The 16,072-nt window shown below is 39.2% G+C and overlaps 1 protein-coding gene across 10 annotated transcripts in view; it reads left to right on the top strand.

Moving 5' to 3' along the window:
* The first annotated feature begins 338 nt into the window (after positions 1–338).
* Positions 339–16,072, top strand: part of ARHGEF9 (Cdc42 guanine nucleotide exchange factor 9) — a 530,054-nt gene continuing 514,320 nt past the window's right edge. For 4 of the 10 annotated variants that reach the window (XM_058291386.2, XM_058291381.2, XM_058291392.2 and 1 more), the window contains exon 1: positions 509–776. In XM_058291386.2, the coding sequence (XP_058147369.1) occupies positions 747–776 (30 nt within the window). In that variant the 5' untranslated portion in view covers positions 509–746. Of the gene's footprint in view, positions 777–16,072 lie in introns of all 10 variants that reach the window. The other 6 variants (XM_058291394.1, XM_058291388.1, XM_071212916.1 and 3 more) reach the window with 6 other exon arrangements.

Genomic DNA, 16,072 nt, shown 5'->3' with positions numbered 1-16,072 from the left:
TTGGAAAATTCCAGAGGGATAAGCTGAGGCTTGATCTTTTTGTGTGACCTTAGACAAGTCCTTTCCTTCTTTTATCTTTTTATCTGTAAAATGTAGAAATTAGTGTCTGCCTCCACATGGTTGTCCTGCAAAGTGAAAGTGATAATATGGATGAAAGGGCCAAGAGAGTAAATTCAAGAGGGTTAATGAAGAGAGAAGGTCAGGGAAATATGCAAAAGGGGGGCTGGTGGTGGTCAAGCAGGGAAGTGCTGGCATGGTTCCTCTAAGGCAGGATTTTATTATTCCAGGGGTTGGCCCAACACCTCTGGCAACTTTGGAGAGGACTTTTTGCTGACTCCACACTGTTGTAGAGCTCCACATTAAACAGCATCCAACTCCAACACAGCAGGACTAGGGGAGGTGGCAGCTGCCTTCTCCCCAGTGGAAGTTATTCACTCCCACCACCCCTCCTTCAGTTCTGAAGCCTTGGTGGGGGACAAAACGCAGCCCATTGAGACCCCCTTCTTGCGCCCCTCCTGGCCAAGTCCCTGGAGCAGCCGAAGGAGAGGCTGAGCCTGCTCGCTGACATGGAACAGCCTGACTGAAGACAAGGTCCAGGGCGGAGGGGACTGTGTTGCAAGACTGTGGAGGAGGGGAGGCGGAGGGGGCTCTGGGCTGTTGCTCACTCCTGCCCAGCCCCCCGCAGCCAACCCGCAACAACCCGCGCCAGCCACCTGGCCTCAGAGAAGCCGGACTCCGCTGGCACCATGCAGTGGATAAGGGGCGGATCGGCAATGGTGAGTGCACGTAGCCGCAGCTTCCCCTGCTTGAGCTGCAGTCCCCAAACCCACCCTCATCTTTTCTAACAGCTGCCACGTAGTGAACCCCCTCGCTTCTGCCCACCGCCCTCGCCGCCATTCTTGAGACACCAGCGAGGTTATTGTGGCCATTTTGGGAGCCCTCGTTCATCCGCTTGCAGAGGATAAGCTACCCCATCCCTCTCCGAGTCCCTTTGCGCCTTGGAGATTGGGATGAGATGGGGGTGGGGTGAGACAAGGGGCCCAGGGGATCCCTGTGAGACCAGCGGGACCAGGGGACTAATAGAGGGACTCTTTGAGAGCAGTGAGGCTCAAGGTGAGCCAGCTGGTACCAGGAGGTGGGGGTGTTATATAGCTTCAGACTGTGTAGGGGCTGCATTAGAGAGCTGCGTGGACCTCAGCTAGGCTGCTTCTGCCTTCTTTCCCTGGACAGCCACAGAGCCTGAGGGTCAGAGAGTCACTCTCAGGGAAAGCCACCTGGGGTGCCCTGCAGTCCTTCCCTGCCTGGGCTGAGGTCACATTGTGGTGAGACACCTACAGAAACCCTCATCCCCAAATGGGTTCGTTAGAAGACCTCCCTTCCCCCCTCCACCAAGGAGTATGTGCTTGTGTGTGTGTGTTTAGTGTCATCCTCCAACAGTTAATTTTATGCCATGGTGCTTCCTTTTCCACCTGGAGACCTTGGAATGACTTCTTTTTGCGGAAGGGAAGTGATGGTTGTATCCCAATGCCTCTATGATTCAGCCAGGGGAGGCTCAATCGTGGTCTGGGATTCTTTCTGGGGGTGGAAGGCCAATGGGCCTTTGTACTCAGCTTGGAAGCAGAGGCAAAAAGGTCTTGGAAGGTAGTTCGATTGGGTCAGCAGGCCATAATAGTAATGCCAGCCCACACTTCTGCAATACCATCCAGAGCCTGCAGCTGAAGGAAAGTATCCCAAAACTGCTGGGCAAAAATTGAGATTTAACTCTGTGTTCTGCACCTTTCTGGAAGGGAGGAGAGAACCTGGTTTGAGCTAGGACTGTATTCAGAGGAACTATCCTCTTCCCTTTCTCATGGTTTCATTAGACCTCTGTGTCAGTGGGTCTTGAAAGCATTCAGTTTACATTCCTATGTACCAGGGCTTAAGATATCCTCCTTCCCAGACTTCCCTCTTTCCTTGGATTGACATTAAAGTTATTTCAAAGGTTCATAGAACCAGGAAAGGTTGAAACAGGAATAGGCCCTAGAGTCCATATTGTCCAACCAGGAAAGCTAGACCCAGAGAGTTGGAGAGTGTTTCCTAGTGCTACACAGCTCCTTGAAGGCAAAACTGATTCTAGCACCTGAGTCTTTCCACTCTCTCACTTTGCATCCTTATTGCTCCATAGAATCAACAACTCAAATGATGTTGAGAAAGGCAGAAAGGAACAAAGAATCATGATCTTGGGAAAGGATTTTTTCCAGGATGAACGAATACCATGAACTTTGCCTGAAAAAATAAACATATGCGAGTTCTTGCATTTCTAGTAGCTGGATCTGGGTGAGACCTTTCTCTTCTTTCAGATATATTGTAGTATAGAAACCCAAAGCTGCCATTGACAGCAACTTCAATTAATGGAGATATTTGAAGTTTTGCCATATGTGTATGAGAGAGAAGAGAGTTGCAGACACATTATGGAGACTATGCAATTAAAGATGGATGGAGAAATCTCATTATAATGTTTTTAGGGGACCAGGATGGTAAATATTATATGATGAAAGCATTTATTTAGCTGCTTGTCAGAATTCAAGATAGGAGTAGTATTTAGCTGCTTGTCAAAATTCAAGATAGGAGTAGTAAACTATTCTAGCGTAGCTTAGAAGGCAGGAAACCTGGTTTCTAGTTTTGACCTTCTGTTTACAATGTCAATTTGTACTGGGTTAGGCAACGTGCCTAGAGTAGCAAGAATGTTGGTTTCAGAGTCACAAGACTGAGGTTGAGGGCCTGGCTTTTATGCTTGTAATCTGTGATATATTTGCGAATCCCCAAACCTCTTTTATCCTCAATATTCTCAACTGCAAAAGTGGATAACATATCTTATCTCATAGGTGCTATTGAGACCCTTAATTCATAAAACAAAAAAGTATATAAACCATCTTCTATGAATTGTCACTGAACTAGGTGCTAGGGAGACAGCTGTGAACCAAATCAAAATGCCTACTCTCATGGAGTTTACATTCCAGTGTTTGGAAGGGTACACTAAACAATTGCACAAATGAATATACAATATGTCAGGTGGTGTTAACTATTAAGAAGAAAAATAAAAACTGATAAGATAATAGAGAGAGACGAGATGGAGTGGTATATTAGATCAGAGAGATTGGTCAGAGCCTCTCTGATTAAGGGACATTAGAACAGAGATATCAAGAAAAGGAAAAATCTTCACGTGGACTTTTGGGAGAAGGGGCTTCTAGGCATAAGGAACATTAACAACCTCCTTCATTAGTGTGGTACATTTGTTATAATTGATGAGCCCGTATTGAAGCAGAGGTACTGAGGGATGGGAGAGAGAAGAATAGGTGGAATATGGAAGCACTTTTGGGACATTGGATTTGTCCTGCATTACATTGATAGATACAAGCCATTGTATATTTTGTCATAACTTACAAAATTGTGCAGGATGAAGTGTAAACTATAATGTAAATTGTAGTCCATGGTTAGTTGCAATGCAAACTTACTCTTGAAGTGAACTGAGATAAGTCTGAGTCTGGGTCTGTGAGCTGAGTCTGTGAGCTGTTTAACTATGAGTTCTCTGAATCAACTTCCATATAGAATACAATATTGGTTAAAGGATAAGTAATGAAAGATTCTAATTTGAAACTTCACATGTATTATTAAAACTCAGCTATAACTACAACAGTTGTTGGTAACTTGGATCAACAAAAGATTTTTTTAGGGAGGAGTATTTATCACTGACATTGTTTAGAATTGTTGGTGCATGATGTTAAAAAAAAACAAAAAACATTGTGACTTTAAAAAAAAATTCGTTATAGTGTATACCCTTACTGCCTGTACTCAGGCTCATGTGGTCCCACTTTGTCACCCTTGGTATTCCACTGCTTTGGAGAAGAATATGGAATCATGGACTGCTTCTTAGTGCTGTATCCCATGTGATCCTCATAAGGGTCACAACATTTGAATTGGTGACCATGTCTACATAGGCAAGATGGGATAGCCAGTTTAAAAGTTGATTATATTCTGATGTGAATAACAGATACTGATCTACACTTGCTTAAAACACACAAGGTTTTATTCTCTCACATAAAAGAAGTCAGGGGATAGGAATTACTGGGCTGGTAAGGCAGTTTCAGGAAGTATTTAGGGAGCTTTCTGCTCCACTGTTCCTAGCATTTGGTGTCCATTCTTTTGTGCATTAAAAATTTAATTGAAATATATCATTCACACTGAACACACATAAACAATAAGTGTATAGTAAAACTTGTGAACTTACGAATCAAACATGCCAAACATCATACATCACCCTACCACCATTATCTTGCTTTGTTGTGAAACAGTTGATACAAATTATGAAAAAGCATCATCAAAATATTACTAACTATAGTCCATATCTTACATTTGGTGTATTTTTCCCCAAGACACCCTATTATAGCTTTATTCATAAACCATATAATTTATCTAAAATGTACAATCAGTGACATTTGGTATAATCACAGAGTTGTGCATTCATCACTTCAGTCACTATTAGAGCATTTTCATTAATCCAAAAAAGAAAAGAAAAAACAACAAAAAATAAAAACAAGCTAAAGAAAACCCTACCTCTTAGCAATCTTTCTATCCTTCCCCTGTCATATATAACTCCTAATCTATTTCCATCTCTATAAATGTATTTGTACTTTCAGTGTGCATAGATGGATTCAAACAATATGTAGTAATTTGGTCTAGTTTCTCTCACGTAGTATGCTTCCTTTTTAACATTGATGGAGGATTATTAATATATTACTATACACTATTGTCCATAGCTTGTTTTGGTTGTAATTTTGCCCAAATATCACCCTGGTATTAACCTCTTGTAACATTGACATACATTTGTTCTTTTTCAGGGAAAAACATTCTTGTGTATGCATTATTAAACATAATCAATTTCTCACAAGATGGTTTGCTGTACTATACAGACACATATTTCATTCCTTAGTTTTCCTTCCAGTGATATACATATCCTTAGACTTTCCCTTTCAACCAATATAAAATTCATATGTTAGCACTGCTAATCACAAAACCTATGATAGGCTTTCACCAATTCTATTCATTCCCAAACATTACTAACAGCTTTTTAATCAATTCTACTCAAATTAAACCTTAATTTTCCACTCTCTAACCACATTCTATTCTCTGATGACATGTTCTAGCTATTAATTCTATGAGTTTGCTCCTTATTTTTCCTAATCATATTTTATTGTGTTTTCTGAACATACATAGATCATGAAAAATGTTACATTAAAAAATATAAAAGGTTCCCACATACCCCACACCCCATCCCACCCACTCCTCCCACATCAACAACCTCTTTCATCATTGTGGCACATTCATTGCATTTGGTGAATACCTTTTGGAGCACTGCTACACCACATGGATTATAGTTTACATTGTAATTAACACTCTGCCCCAGTGGGTTATGGCAGGAAATATAATGTCTAGCATCTGTCCCTGAAATATCACTTAGAACAACTCCAAGTCCCAAATGTGCCCCCACACCTCATCTCTTCTTCCCTCTCCCTGCCATCAGCAACTACCATGGCCACTTTCTCCAAATCAATGTTACAGTTTCTTCCATTATAGATCACAGTAGTTCTATCATATAATAAAAGAAAATCCACTCTAATCCATATTTTATTCCTCTATCCTGTGGACCCTGGGATGGTTATGTCCACTCCACCACTATATCGAGAGGGGGCTTTGGCTCATATAGTTGAGGGATGCAATTCTCCTGCTTGGAGTTGTAAGCACTATTGGATCCTTGTTGTGGTGTTTGACCATCTTCACCTCCCTGTTAGCTGACCTGGGTAAGTCCAACAAACTGGAGAGTAGGAGTTGCAACTCTGCTGAGTCTCAGGGCCCAGCTGGAACATGGCCAGTACAGAGAGTCAAGTCTCCTGGGTATACACCAACCCCAGTGCCAACCACATGTTCAGTAAAGGTGGCAGAAGAGGTACGTGTAGAAAGGTCACATCTGAATCCAACTCCATCTCATTCAAGAACACAAATTCCAAAGCAGGGCCCACTGACAAGACACTGAACTCCAGAGCCAACTGCCATGACCATAGAAACTGTGTGTTTCTGTAGCCATCAGGAGTACCAGTGCCTGGTGTTGTATCTACTATGGCTGTCTCTGGGATCCTGCCGATGCTTGTATAAGCACAACCCCTCTGATGACCTCCCGACTCCCTTTTGAAGACTCCAATCCATATTAACTCATTTGTCTTTAGCATTTCCCCCTTTCATTCAAGGTCTTTTTCTAATTGCATCACCAGTTAGTGACTGGTAGTAATCCCTCTGTGCCAGGGAGGCTCATCACTGGAAGTCATGTCCCACACTGCGGGGAAGATAATGCATTTACATGGTGAGTTTGGCTTAAAGAGTGGCCACATTTAAGCAACACGGATGGTCTCAGGAGATAATTCTTAAGCACCCTACAGCTGGAGGCCTAGTTCAAATTTCAGGCACACAGACTCATAAACATAGTCATCAGTATCAAGGGCTCATCACTGAAACATCCTTCTTCACTGGGGGATTGTTGTTGTTCCATTGGGGAACGTGACAGAGCTACCCTGGCTTAGAACTCAGCACTCCCTCAGTTGTCATTTGTAACTCTAACTACTATAAAAATACTCAACGAATATATGATCATTTTTATATACCATATATACATGCCTTGGAGAACTCCCTCCCAACCATATGCCCCCCATCAATGACACCCCACACCAGCATTTCTCTCCTGCCATAGTTTAACCCTTCTGTGGTCCAAATATTCTTCAAAAATGAGGCCTAATATATTGCCAAATTCAATTAATAGGAAAATGAAATAGTAATGATAGGTTTAAAGTTTAGAAATAGAATATATCCTAATTTAGAAAAACTAAAATAAAGTGAAAATAAATAGGGCTATTAAAAATGCAAAATATCATAAAACTTTGCTTTTGATGTTTTGCCTTTTATCACTGTAATAGGTGTTGTCCTGTATGTACAGTGGCAAGGTAATTTCTTTCATTACTTTCTCAGTGTCTACATTTATTTTTTTTTTCTAATTTTTAATTTTGTCTTCAAAAAAGTTTTAGATCACAGTAAACTTACAATACAATAGAAGGGACTCCCATACATCCAGCATTAACTCCTTTTCCCCCTTCCCCAGCAATGATCTTTTTACATGTTCATGTCATATTTGCTGAAGCTGATGTACAGATATTGAAACATAGCTACCAGCCATGCCTCCATTTTGGTTTACATTATGGTTTGTATTTTAACTGTAAAACTTTCTAAATTTTTAAGTACATTATGGTTTACAATATGGTTTACATTTTAGCCTATTGACTTTAATACATTTTTGGTGAAATTTAACATGTACTATATCCATTGCATGATCTTGTTGAGTTTGTTCTTTATATTTAGTTCATGATAGTGAAATCTCAATATTTGTCATTTTGTGCCTAGCTTGCTTCACTCAACAAAACATCCTCAGGTTCATCAATGTTGTCCTACGCTTCAGGACTTCATTTCTTCTTAGAGCTGAATAATATCCCATCATGTATATATACCACAGCTTGTTTATCCATTCATCAGTTGATGGACACCGGGATTGTTTCCATCTTTTAGCAATTGTGAATAATGCCACTATGAATATCTATGTGCACATGTCCATTCGTATACCTGCTTTCAGTTCTTCTGAGTGTATACTTAGTAGTAGAATTGCTGGGTCACATGGCAGAGTGATATTCAACTGCCCTAGGAACCTCCAAACAGACTTCCACAAGGGCTGCACCATTCTACACATTCTCTCTTTCCCTCCTTCCCTTTCTGTGACTCTCCCTAACATACACATACACACACATCCATTCTTTCACTCACTAATTTAACAGCATTTATTGAGCACTTACTCTGTACCCAGTCACTGTTGTAACAGACAGAAATCCTGTCCCCATGGAGCAGATATTCTGGTGGGGAAGATACATGGTAAATAGATGATTTAATAGAAAGTATAGTGTATTACTGATAAGTGCTGATGAGAAAAAAAATAAAACAGGGAAGAAAGATAAGGAGTTTGTGTGTGGGTAGTTAAAATTTTATATTCCTCTTTCCTGGCGTACTTCCCTCACAAGGTTGTTATGAGTATGAAATGTGATAAAAAGCCATAGATGTTGAGAAGTGCTATTTAAATGTAAGGTGTATTTCTTTTCTTGGGGATAATTGTTTCTAGATCATTATTTGCTGTTCCCTTCTCCATCATCAGTGTGAAAGAGCAGCAAGTGAGCTGGCCTAGAGGAAAGAAAACTTGGGGTTTAAGCCTGATCCTGGCATAACTGTTTCTTAAAATCCAAAATGTATAGAGGTTAAATATTCTAAAGCACTTTTTTTTTCCAGAACTGGGTCTTCTGGCTCTTAAATCTTTGTTCTTTCTAGTCTCCCATAAAGTGGTAAAAGCTGGACCAAGTCAAAGTCACTTGCCCTCTCAGAAGCAAAGTGTTTGTTTGCCTTTGTTAAATGGGAATGATGCCCCACCCCACGCAGGCATCCCAGAGCTATACTAAGGCTCAAACAAGATAATTGGTATGAAAGTACTTTATATGTCATAAAATGAGCCTGTAAATGCAGGTTGCTAGGACCTGGAGAATTGATGTTCCTATTCGAGCTGATTGTGTTTTTCCCTATAAATTGGGTGTGTATGTGTTGGGCTGTGGGGGGTGAGCCTTTGGAAGCAGGTGACAGTTTCTTTCCTTTCTGAGAAGCAGCTGAGGGAAGTGAGCAGCAGCCAGCCTTAGCACCTCCTAGAAATAGGAACAGCTACAGTGAAACACCTGGAATCTCATGATGGGTGTAGCATCCTCTGTTTCATCCCATTTTGGCCACCCTACTTTGGGGAGGTGGGAACTGGAGCCCATCTCCAGAAACTTACTATACAAATAACTCATGGACTTTACAAACCTTCACTGACCCCTTAGATATGATCTCATTCCAACACTGTGAGTGGGAGTGGAGAGCACTCAATAGGTAGAATCTTCATTTAATTTCCCCTTCCCCTCATTTCTACTTTAACAGTTCCTTACATCATTACCAAAGATTTTTATTCCATAGAGCACTTTCAAATCCATTATCTCATCATTTCTTTTGGCAGGTATTATTTGTATCTTCTATTTATAGCTGAGGAAACTGAGGCTCAGAGAGTATGTAAATCATCTACTGCTTCTAAGTCTAGGGCTCCTCTAACTTGTTTAACTGAAGGGTAGAGTAATAGGGAAAGGATCTCATTAAGATCACATAGCAGGTTTAACATTTTTTAAATTTAATTCACATTGTTAAAAATATCCAAACTATAAAAATGTATACTGCAGAGGTTCTCTATCAATCCATGTACCCCCATCAAAAGTTGTAAGACTTATAGCTTTTCATGAATCCTTCCAGAGTTCCTTTATGCAGATATAAGCATATGCAAATATATTTTCTTATTTCTCCTTCTTTTTCTAACCCCCAAAATCACACAACACAAAACTATTTTAACCTTGCTTTTTTCACTTAGTGCATCCTTGAAATCTCTTCCTATCAGGCCACAGAGAGCTTCAACATCCTTTTTGACAGCCATAGTATATTCCACAAACATATCAGGCCATTGATAGGTGTCAGATGGGTGCTTGCAAGTCTCTACCAACCTTTTTTCCATTTGTGTGCTTTGCACACTTCTTCCTTTTACCAATCTTTGATGGTGTATAGCCCTTCCATTACATCTTCATTTAAAGCCTCATTGCTGGACTATCTTGGGCTTTGCAGAAAACAGAGGTCCTTATAAACAATTCAGTGTTATCTGTCTGATGTATAAGCTGGCATCTCACAAGTTCCATAGCTAATCTAGTTCTTTCTATTGCAATTTAAAATTTTTCTATCATCTGCCTAGCTACCTACTTATCAACTTCCTTGTTTATCTAAGTGTAATGCTTTTTGAGTACCTATTGTGGAGCAAAACTCCATGCTGAATTTGATATGTGCTAAGTATCCTGACTTCCCCTTGACTTACAATATAAATGGAATCAATCAGTAAATAAACGTGGACATGGGGTAGGTGGAAGTGTCAGATAGAGTAGTTGTCTGAATGAGATATGAAGCCCAAGAATGGAACTGACCGGGAGGTTATGCTCCAAAATTAAACACTGGAGCCCAGTACTGAAGCATTCGCTGCCCACCCCAGTCTTCAATTGATACATGATTGGGTTTGGCTGCCCTAGAAAGATCTTGAGCCTGATTAAAACAACAACAACAAAAACATTGTACTTTTTCCGAAGGGGCTTTTAGACCCTTTGCTTCTCTTTTGCAGCCATTCCTTTTTCTACCCTGAGTTGAGGCAGGTGGTCCGGCCTACTAACTTGCTTGGAATAGAACTGAAATAAGCCCAAAATAAATGTGAACTAGGCCTGAAATAGATCCATGCAAGGGAACAGGAGAAAACTGTTCCAGGGTATTCGTTGTGTAATTTATTCAGCATTTAGCCATAGGAAGGCGGTATAGGCAGGGTTTCCTGAGGGGAAAGTCTTCTAATTTGTGGTTAAAATGGGGTCTATGTCAACAGGTAACAGAAAACTAAAGAGACTACTGAAATTCTTAGCCTGTAATCTGGACCTTTAAGTTCATTTTGGAAGAGTTCTAGCCAAGGAAGTCACTTGGGGTGACGGGATGGGGTGGCAAAGCTTGATATTGACAAGCCACAGCAGAGAATACTTTGCATAACAGCGTTTCTCTACATCTTACATTGTGAATCAGCATTCATTTGGTTATTCAGTTTTTTAAAAAAATATTTATTGCATGCCAAGCACTGCTGTAGGTGCTGGGGTTCAACAGTGAACAGAACAGTTAACTGGGAGGTGAAGATGTTCAACCATCACACCAGGGAACCGAAAGAGTCTACAGCTGCAAACAGGGGAATCACATCTATCAGCCACGTGGGATCTAAGTCCTCTCGCGATTTAGAGGTGGAGTGGACATCACCATCCCAGCATCCTGAGAGGGAGGAATAAAATACTAATAGAGTGGACTTACTGGTATTCTACTATAGAATTGTTGTGATTCTAACAATGGAAGAAATTATATCAATGATGTGGAGACAGTGGCCACGGGACTTGCTGAAGGCAGGGAGAAGGAAAAACAGGTGTGATATTGGGGCATTTTGCGGACTTTGAGTTGTCCTGAATGCCATTTCTGGGGCAGATGCAGGACATTATATATCCTACCATAACCCACTGAATGGACTGGGGAGAGTGTAAACTTAAACATAAACTATAATCCAGACTGTGTAGTAGTGCTCCAGAATGTACTTATTAAATGCAATGAATGTACTTCACTAATGAAAGAAGTTGTTGATGTGGGAAGAATGGGGGTGTGGGGAGTGGGGTATATGGGAACTTCTTTTATTTTTAATGTAACATTTTGTGTGATTTTTGTATTTCTTAAAAAAGATTAAAAAATGAAAAAAAAAACAGTACCTGCTCTCATGAAGCTTATATTTTAAGGAGGAAGACAGTAAACTAATAAACCAATAATTATATGATATTTCAGGGCTCTGAAGTAAAAGCAGGATAGAGATTGATGGAGTGGTACAATTTTAGAGAAGGTGGTCAGACAAGGACACTTTGAATAAGTTAGAGAGGTAATGTTGATGATTAGGAGAAAAGTCTTCAGAGAGAGTCATTCTTAGTCTTATTTCTGATTTTCTCCCTAAACCCCCTTACCCTACCTCCCTCACATAATCATATACAACCAAATTTTTCAACTTAAACTAATATCCCATCACCTTTTCCTAAGGGTATCCCACCTGGTACCAGCTCATGTCTTTCCTACCATTGGCTTGGTGCTGAAGCTTTAAAAGAACCAAGGCTTTATTTTAAGCTACAACAGAAAAATAATATAGCATTTTGAGATCCAGGTAAGTTGAAAGACTTGTCTGAAGTTCCATGTTACCAAGAAGGAGAAGCTGGGCTTAAAACTGGAGGTTTTAATTTATCATCCACTGCTCTTTTCACTTTGCCAAGAGCTTCTCAAGGCATTTTGAGATGCACATCGAGTAATGAGCATTAGCCATTTTAGACGAAAGTAACTTCATTGGTAACTCTTTCTAAGGGTGCATTAAAGGAAGACCAATGTTCATAATAAGGGAGGTGACAGTCCCACTCCACTCCCAATGGTCAATTTCACCTGTATATGTACTCGAAAGATGTGGACAAACTGAAAAGCATCCATCCTGGGGAGTGAACTGCAAGTCAGGAACTGGTAGAGTTTAAAGAAATGATCATGCTTATCTTGGAAAATAGTGCGTGTGTGTCTGTGTGTGTAGAAGGTATGTTTGGGAGGAATCAGGGTTTGAGCCCATGATAGATATCTTCAAACATTTAAGAGGACTATTACTTAGAAGGACTTGTTGTTTTTTTGGTTTTGTTTTGTTTTGTTTTGCATGGCCAGAGTATAGCAAATTGGCAAAAACCATGGAATAATACATTTCGCTTCACAATGAATAATGACTTTGAATCCTTCAGAGTGAGCTTCCTGTTACTGAAAGTATTACAGCAGCTTCTGGACAAAACTCATCAAAGATATTGGAGGAAAAGATCTGTGAAATAGATCTGAGTTCAAATCCTGCTACTGCTGTATCCTAAATGTATGGTTATGGGCACATGATGTAACCACTTTGAATCTTAGTTTTCCAACTCTTTATCATTGGATAACAATTCCTTCTTTTCAGGCTTCTGGGAAGAATTAAATAAAATGATATGCTGAAAGGCCTAACCCAAAACAAGTTTTTCCTCATCTCTCTAGGTTCATCTCATCACATATATTGTAAAAGGGATTCCTAAGTAGGAAGACTAAGAGGAGATGACCTCTCTGTCCCTTCATGAGATTCTATGAGTCATTCTTTAAACCAACTACTTAATTTTTGTTGTATTTTACCATTTTTGGGACACTTACTATATGAGACCATAATTATGTACGTCTGTGACTGTTCCCCTACCACTAGACTCTAAGCTTCCTGAGAATCTCTCTGTACCCTGCGGCTGTTATAATAAGTGCTTAATGAATGTAATTGATTTTGGAGGAGTGGTGATCTCTTTCCCAAATAATGAAACCAAACAGGAGTTCCTGTCCTCATGAAACTCACTCACATTAGAAACTAGGACAATGAACAGGCAATATCAAAGATCTGCCTAAGACAACTATCAGGGTCTCTCGGGTGGATGGTGTTGGGGTTGGGATGAAAAATGAGTGAGTAGCTGTGGGGGTTAAGAGTTTGAAGTGAGGACAAAAAGTGAAACTTTCCTTGGATATTCATCCTAGCAGAAGTGGGACTCTGGGAGTTGTTTAAACCATTAGAGGAAAATGCACTGGCTTTTTGCATGAGAGGAGGCAAAGATTTCAGGTAGGCATCTTGGTACTCGATTGTAGACCACTGGGGCCCAGATCAGTACGTTAAAACAGTTTTCCTTATGACCCAGAAGGCATCCTGCCAGATGCTACTGTGAAAGGTAAGACATGTGACACCTGGTGGCATTTATATAGTACAGTAGTTAGGAGCATTGGCTCTAGAGCCAGCCTGTCTTAGTTTGCACCTGGGCTCCATCACTTAATAGCTGTGTGAGCTTGGGCAAATTACTTAATTTCAATGTGCATCAGCTTCTCCATCTATAAAATAAGGGCAATAATAGTATCTACCTAATAGGGTTGTTGTGAGGATTAATAAAGTTTTTTATCATGACCCCTTGTAAGAAATATATTTTGCATCACAACCTAGTACTTTCATATTTATATATAACTGAAACAAAAGCTTCATTAAACAGTATTTACACTAACTTTATGAGATGCAACCTGTTATTTCCTATTCTTTTCTATTGACTCTGTTTCCATGAAAAAAAGAAATAGATTGAGACTAACTAAATTGATTTTATAATCTGCTGATTGGTTGCTCCCTGCAGGTAGAATAATATGCACTTGTAGAAGATAAAGATTATGGCTGCAGTTTGCTATGACTGATGCCTTCTAGATTGCTTACATTCTGGCAATGAGCCAGGATTTCCACATCACTTCTTTTCATAATAATGATAGCTAACATCTCTTAGGTGCTAGGCACTGTGCTAAGTGCTTTGGATGAATTGACTCATTTACTCCTCAGAGAATTCCTCCTATGTAGGTACTGTCATGATTCTCATATACAGATGAAGAAACTGAGGCTATTCCAAACAGTGCTGCAGGAAATGTCCTTGCGCATATACCAGGACATCTGCAGAATTGATTAATATATTTGTAATTATATGTAGGATATATTAATTATATGTAGGATAATAAATGTATCTGTAGGATTAATCTTTAGGGTTACTCTATAGGATTAATATATTTATTAATTAATAAATGTGTAGAATTAATTAATATATTTGGGATTACTGGAGAAAAGGATACATGCATTTAAAGGTCTAAGAGATACTACCAAGATGTTTTCTGTCATGGTTGTACCAGTTTTTACTCCAAATAACAATGCACAAAAGTTCTTGTATTTCCATTCCTGTGCCAATTCATTGTTTAACAAAAATTAATTTTCTCTTTACCAATTTGATAAGTACAATATGAATATCTCTCTGTAATTTTAATTTGTATTTCTTATTATGTGTGAGTATGATTATCTTTATTTTAGGTTTAATAGCTCTTTGTGTTTTCTTTTTAGTGAACTATTTTTTTATAATAATATCCTTTGCTCATCCTTCTACTTAGATGTTGTCTTCTTGTTGATTTATAAGAACTTATTTTATTTTAAAAAAATTTCATTGTCTTTTTTTATAGATACATAGATCAGAGGACTACAAGTGTTGGAGAGGATGTAGAGGAATGGGAACCCTGATCCACTGTTGGTGGGAAGGTAGAGGCATGTAGCCATTGTGGAGAACAATTTGGCAGTTCCTCAAAAAACCAGCTATAGATTTGCCATATGACCCAGCAATTCCACTGCTGGGTATATACACAGAAGAATTGAAAATCAGGACACAAACTGATATATACACACCAATGTTCATAGTGGCATTATTCGCTATTGCCAAAAATTGGAATCAACCCAAAAGCCCATCAACAGATGAATGGATAAACAAAATGTTGTATATACATACATGGAATATTACTCAGCTGTAAGAAGGAAAACAGTACTAACACATGGGATAACATGGATGAATCTTGAGGACCTTATGTTGAGTGAAGCAAGCCAAGCATTGAATGACAAATACTACATGACATCTCTGATATGAATGAGGTGTGATATAGGAATTCTTTATGTATGAAGGTAATTAACCAGTGTGACTTAAAAGGAATTTTTATAGGGAAATTTTAAAACATATGCAAAAGTAGACAGAATAGTATAATGAACCCCCATGTATCCATCAACCAGCTTTAACAATTATTAATACATAACCAATTTTATTTCAATTACATCTCCATCCACTTCCCCCTCCCATATTATTTTGAAACAAATAAAAGATAACATATAATTAGAAAATAAGTGATTCAGTGTTTATCTCTAAAAGAATGCTTATCACTCCCCCCTTTTAGAGTGGCTGATGCCCCTTTCATTGTAAAACTTAGAGATACAATTCATTTACTGTATTTTATTTTATATCTTATTTAATTTACATTTACACTATTTTAAAATGTAAAATTCACTGTTTTTTTTTAGTATAATCACAGAGTTGTGTGACCATCACTACAATCAGTGTTAAAACATTTTCATCACCCCAGAAAGAAACTCTATATCCTTTAGTTATTACCTACCAACCCCACCCACCCACTACGCCCAGTACTAAGCATCGACTTACCTATCTTCTGTCCCTATAGATTTGCCTATTCTGGTCATTTAAAAATGGAATCACATGAATTTGTTTTATTTTGTGACTGGCTTCTTTCACTTAGCATAATGATTTTTTTTTAATTAAAGGTTTATTGTATTTATTTATCCCTCCCCTCGTTGTTTGCAGTTGCTGTGTACTCTCTGTGTTCGTTTGCTCTGTGCTTTCTGTGT

This window comes from Dasypus novemcinctus, chromosome X (assembly GCF_030445035.2).
Source record: "Dasypus novemcinctus isolate mDasNov1 chromosome X, mDasNov1.1.hap2, whole genome shotgun sequence".
Taxonomy (NCBI): domain Eukaryota; kingdom Metazoa; phylum Chordata; class Mammalia; order Cingulata; family Dasypodidae; genus Dasypus; species Dasypus novemcinctus.
This window is presented reverse-complemented; position numbering and strand designations above follow the sequence as displayed.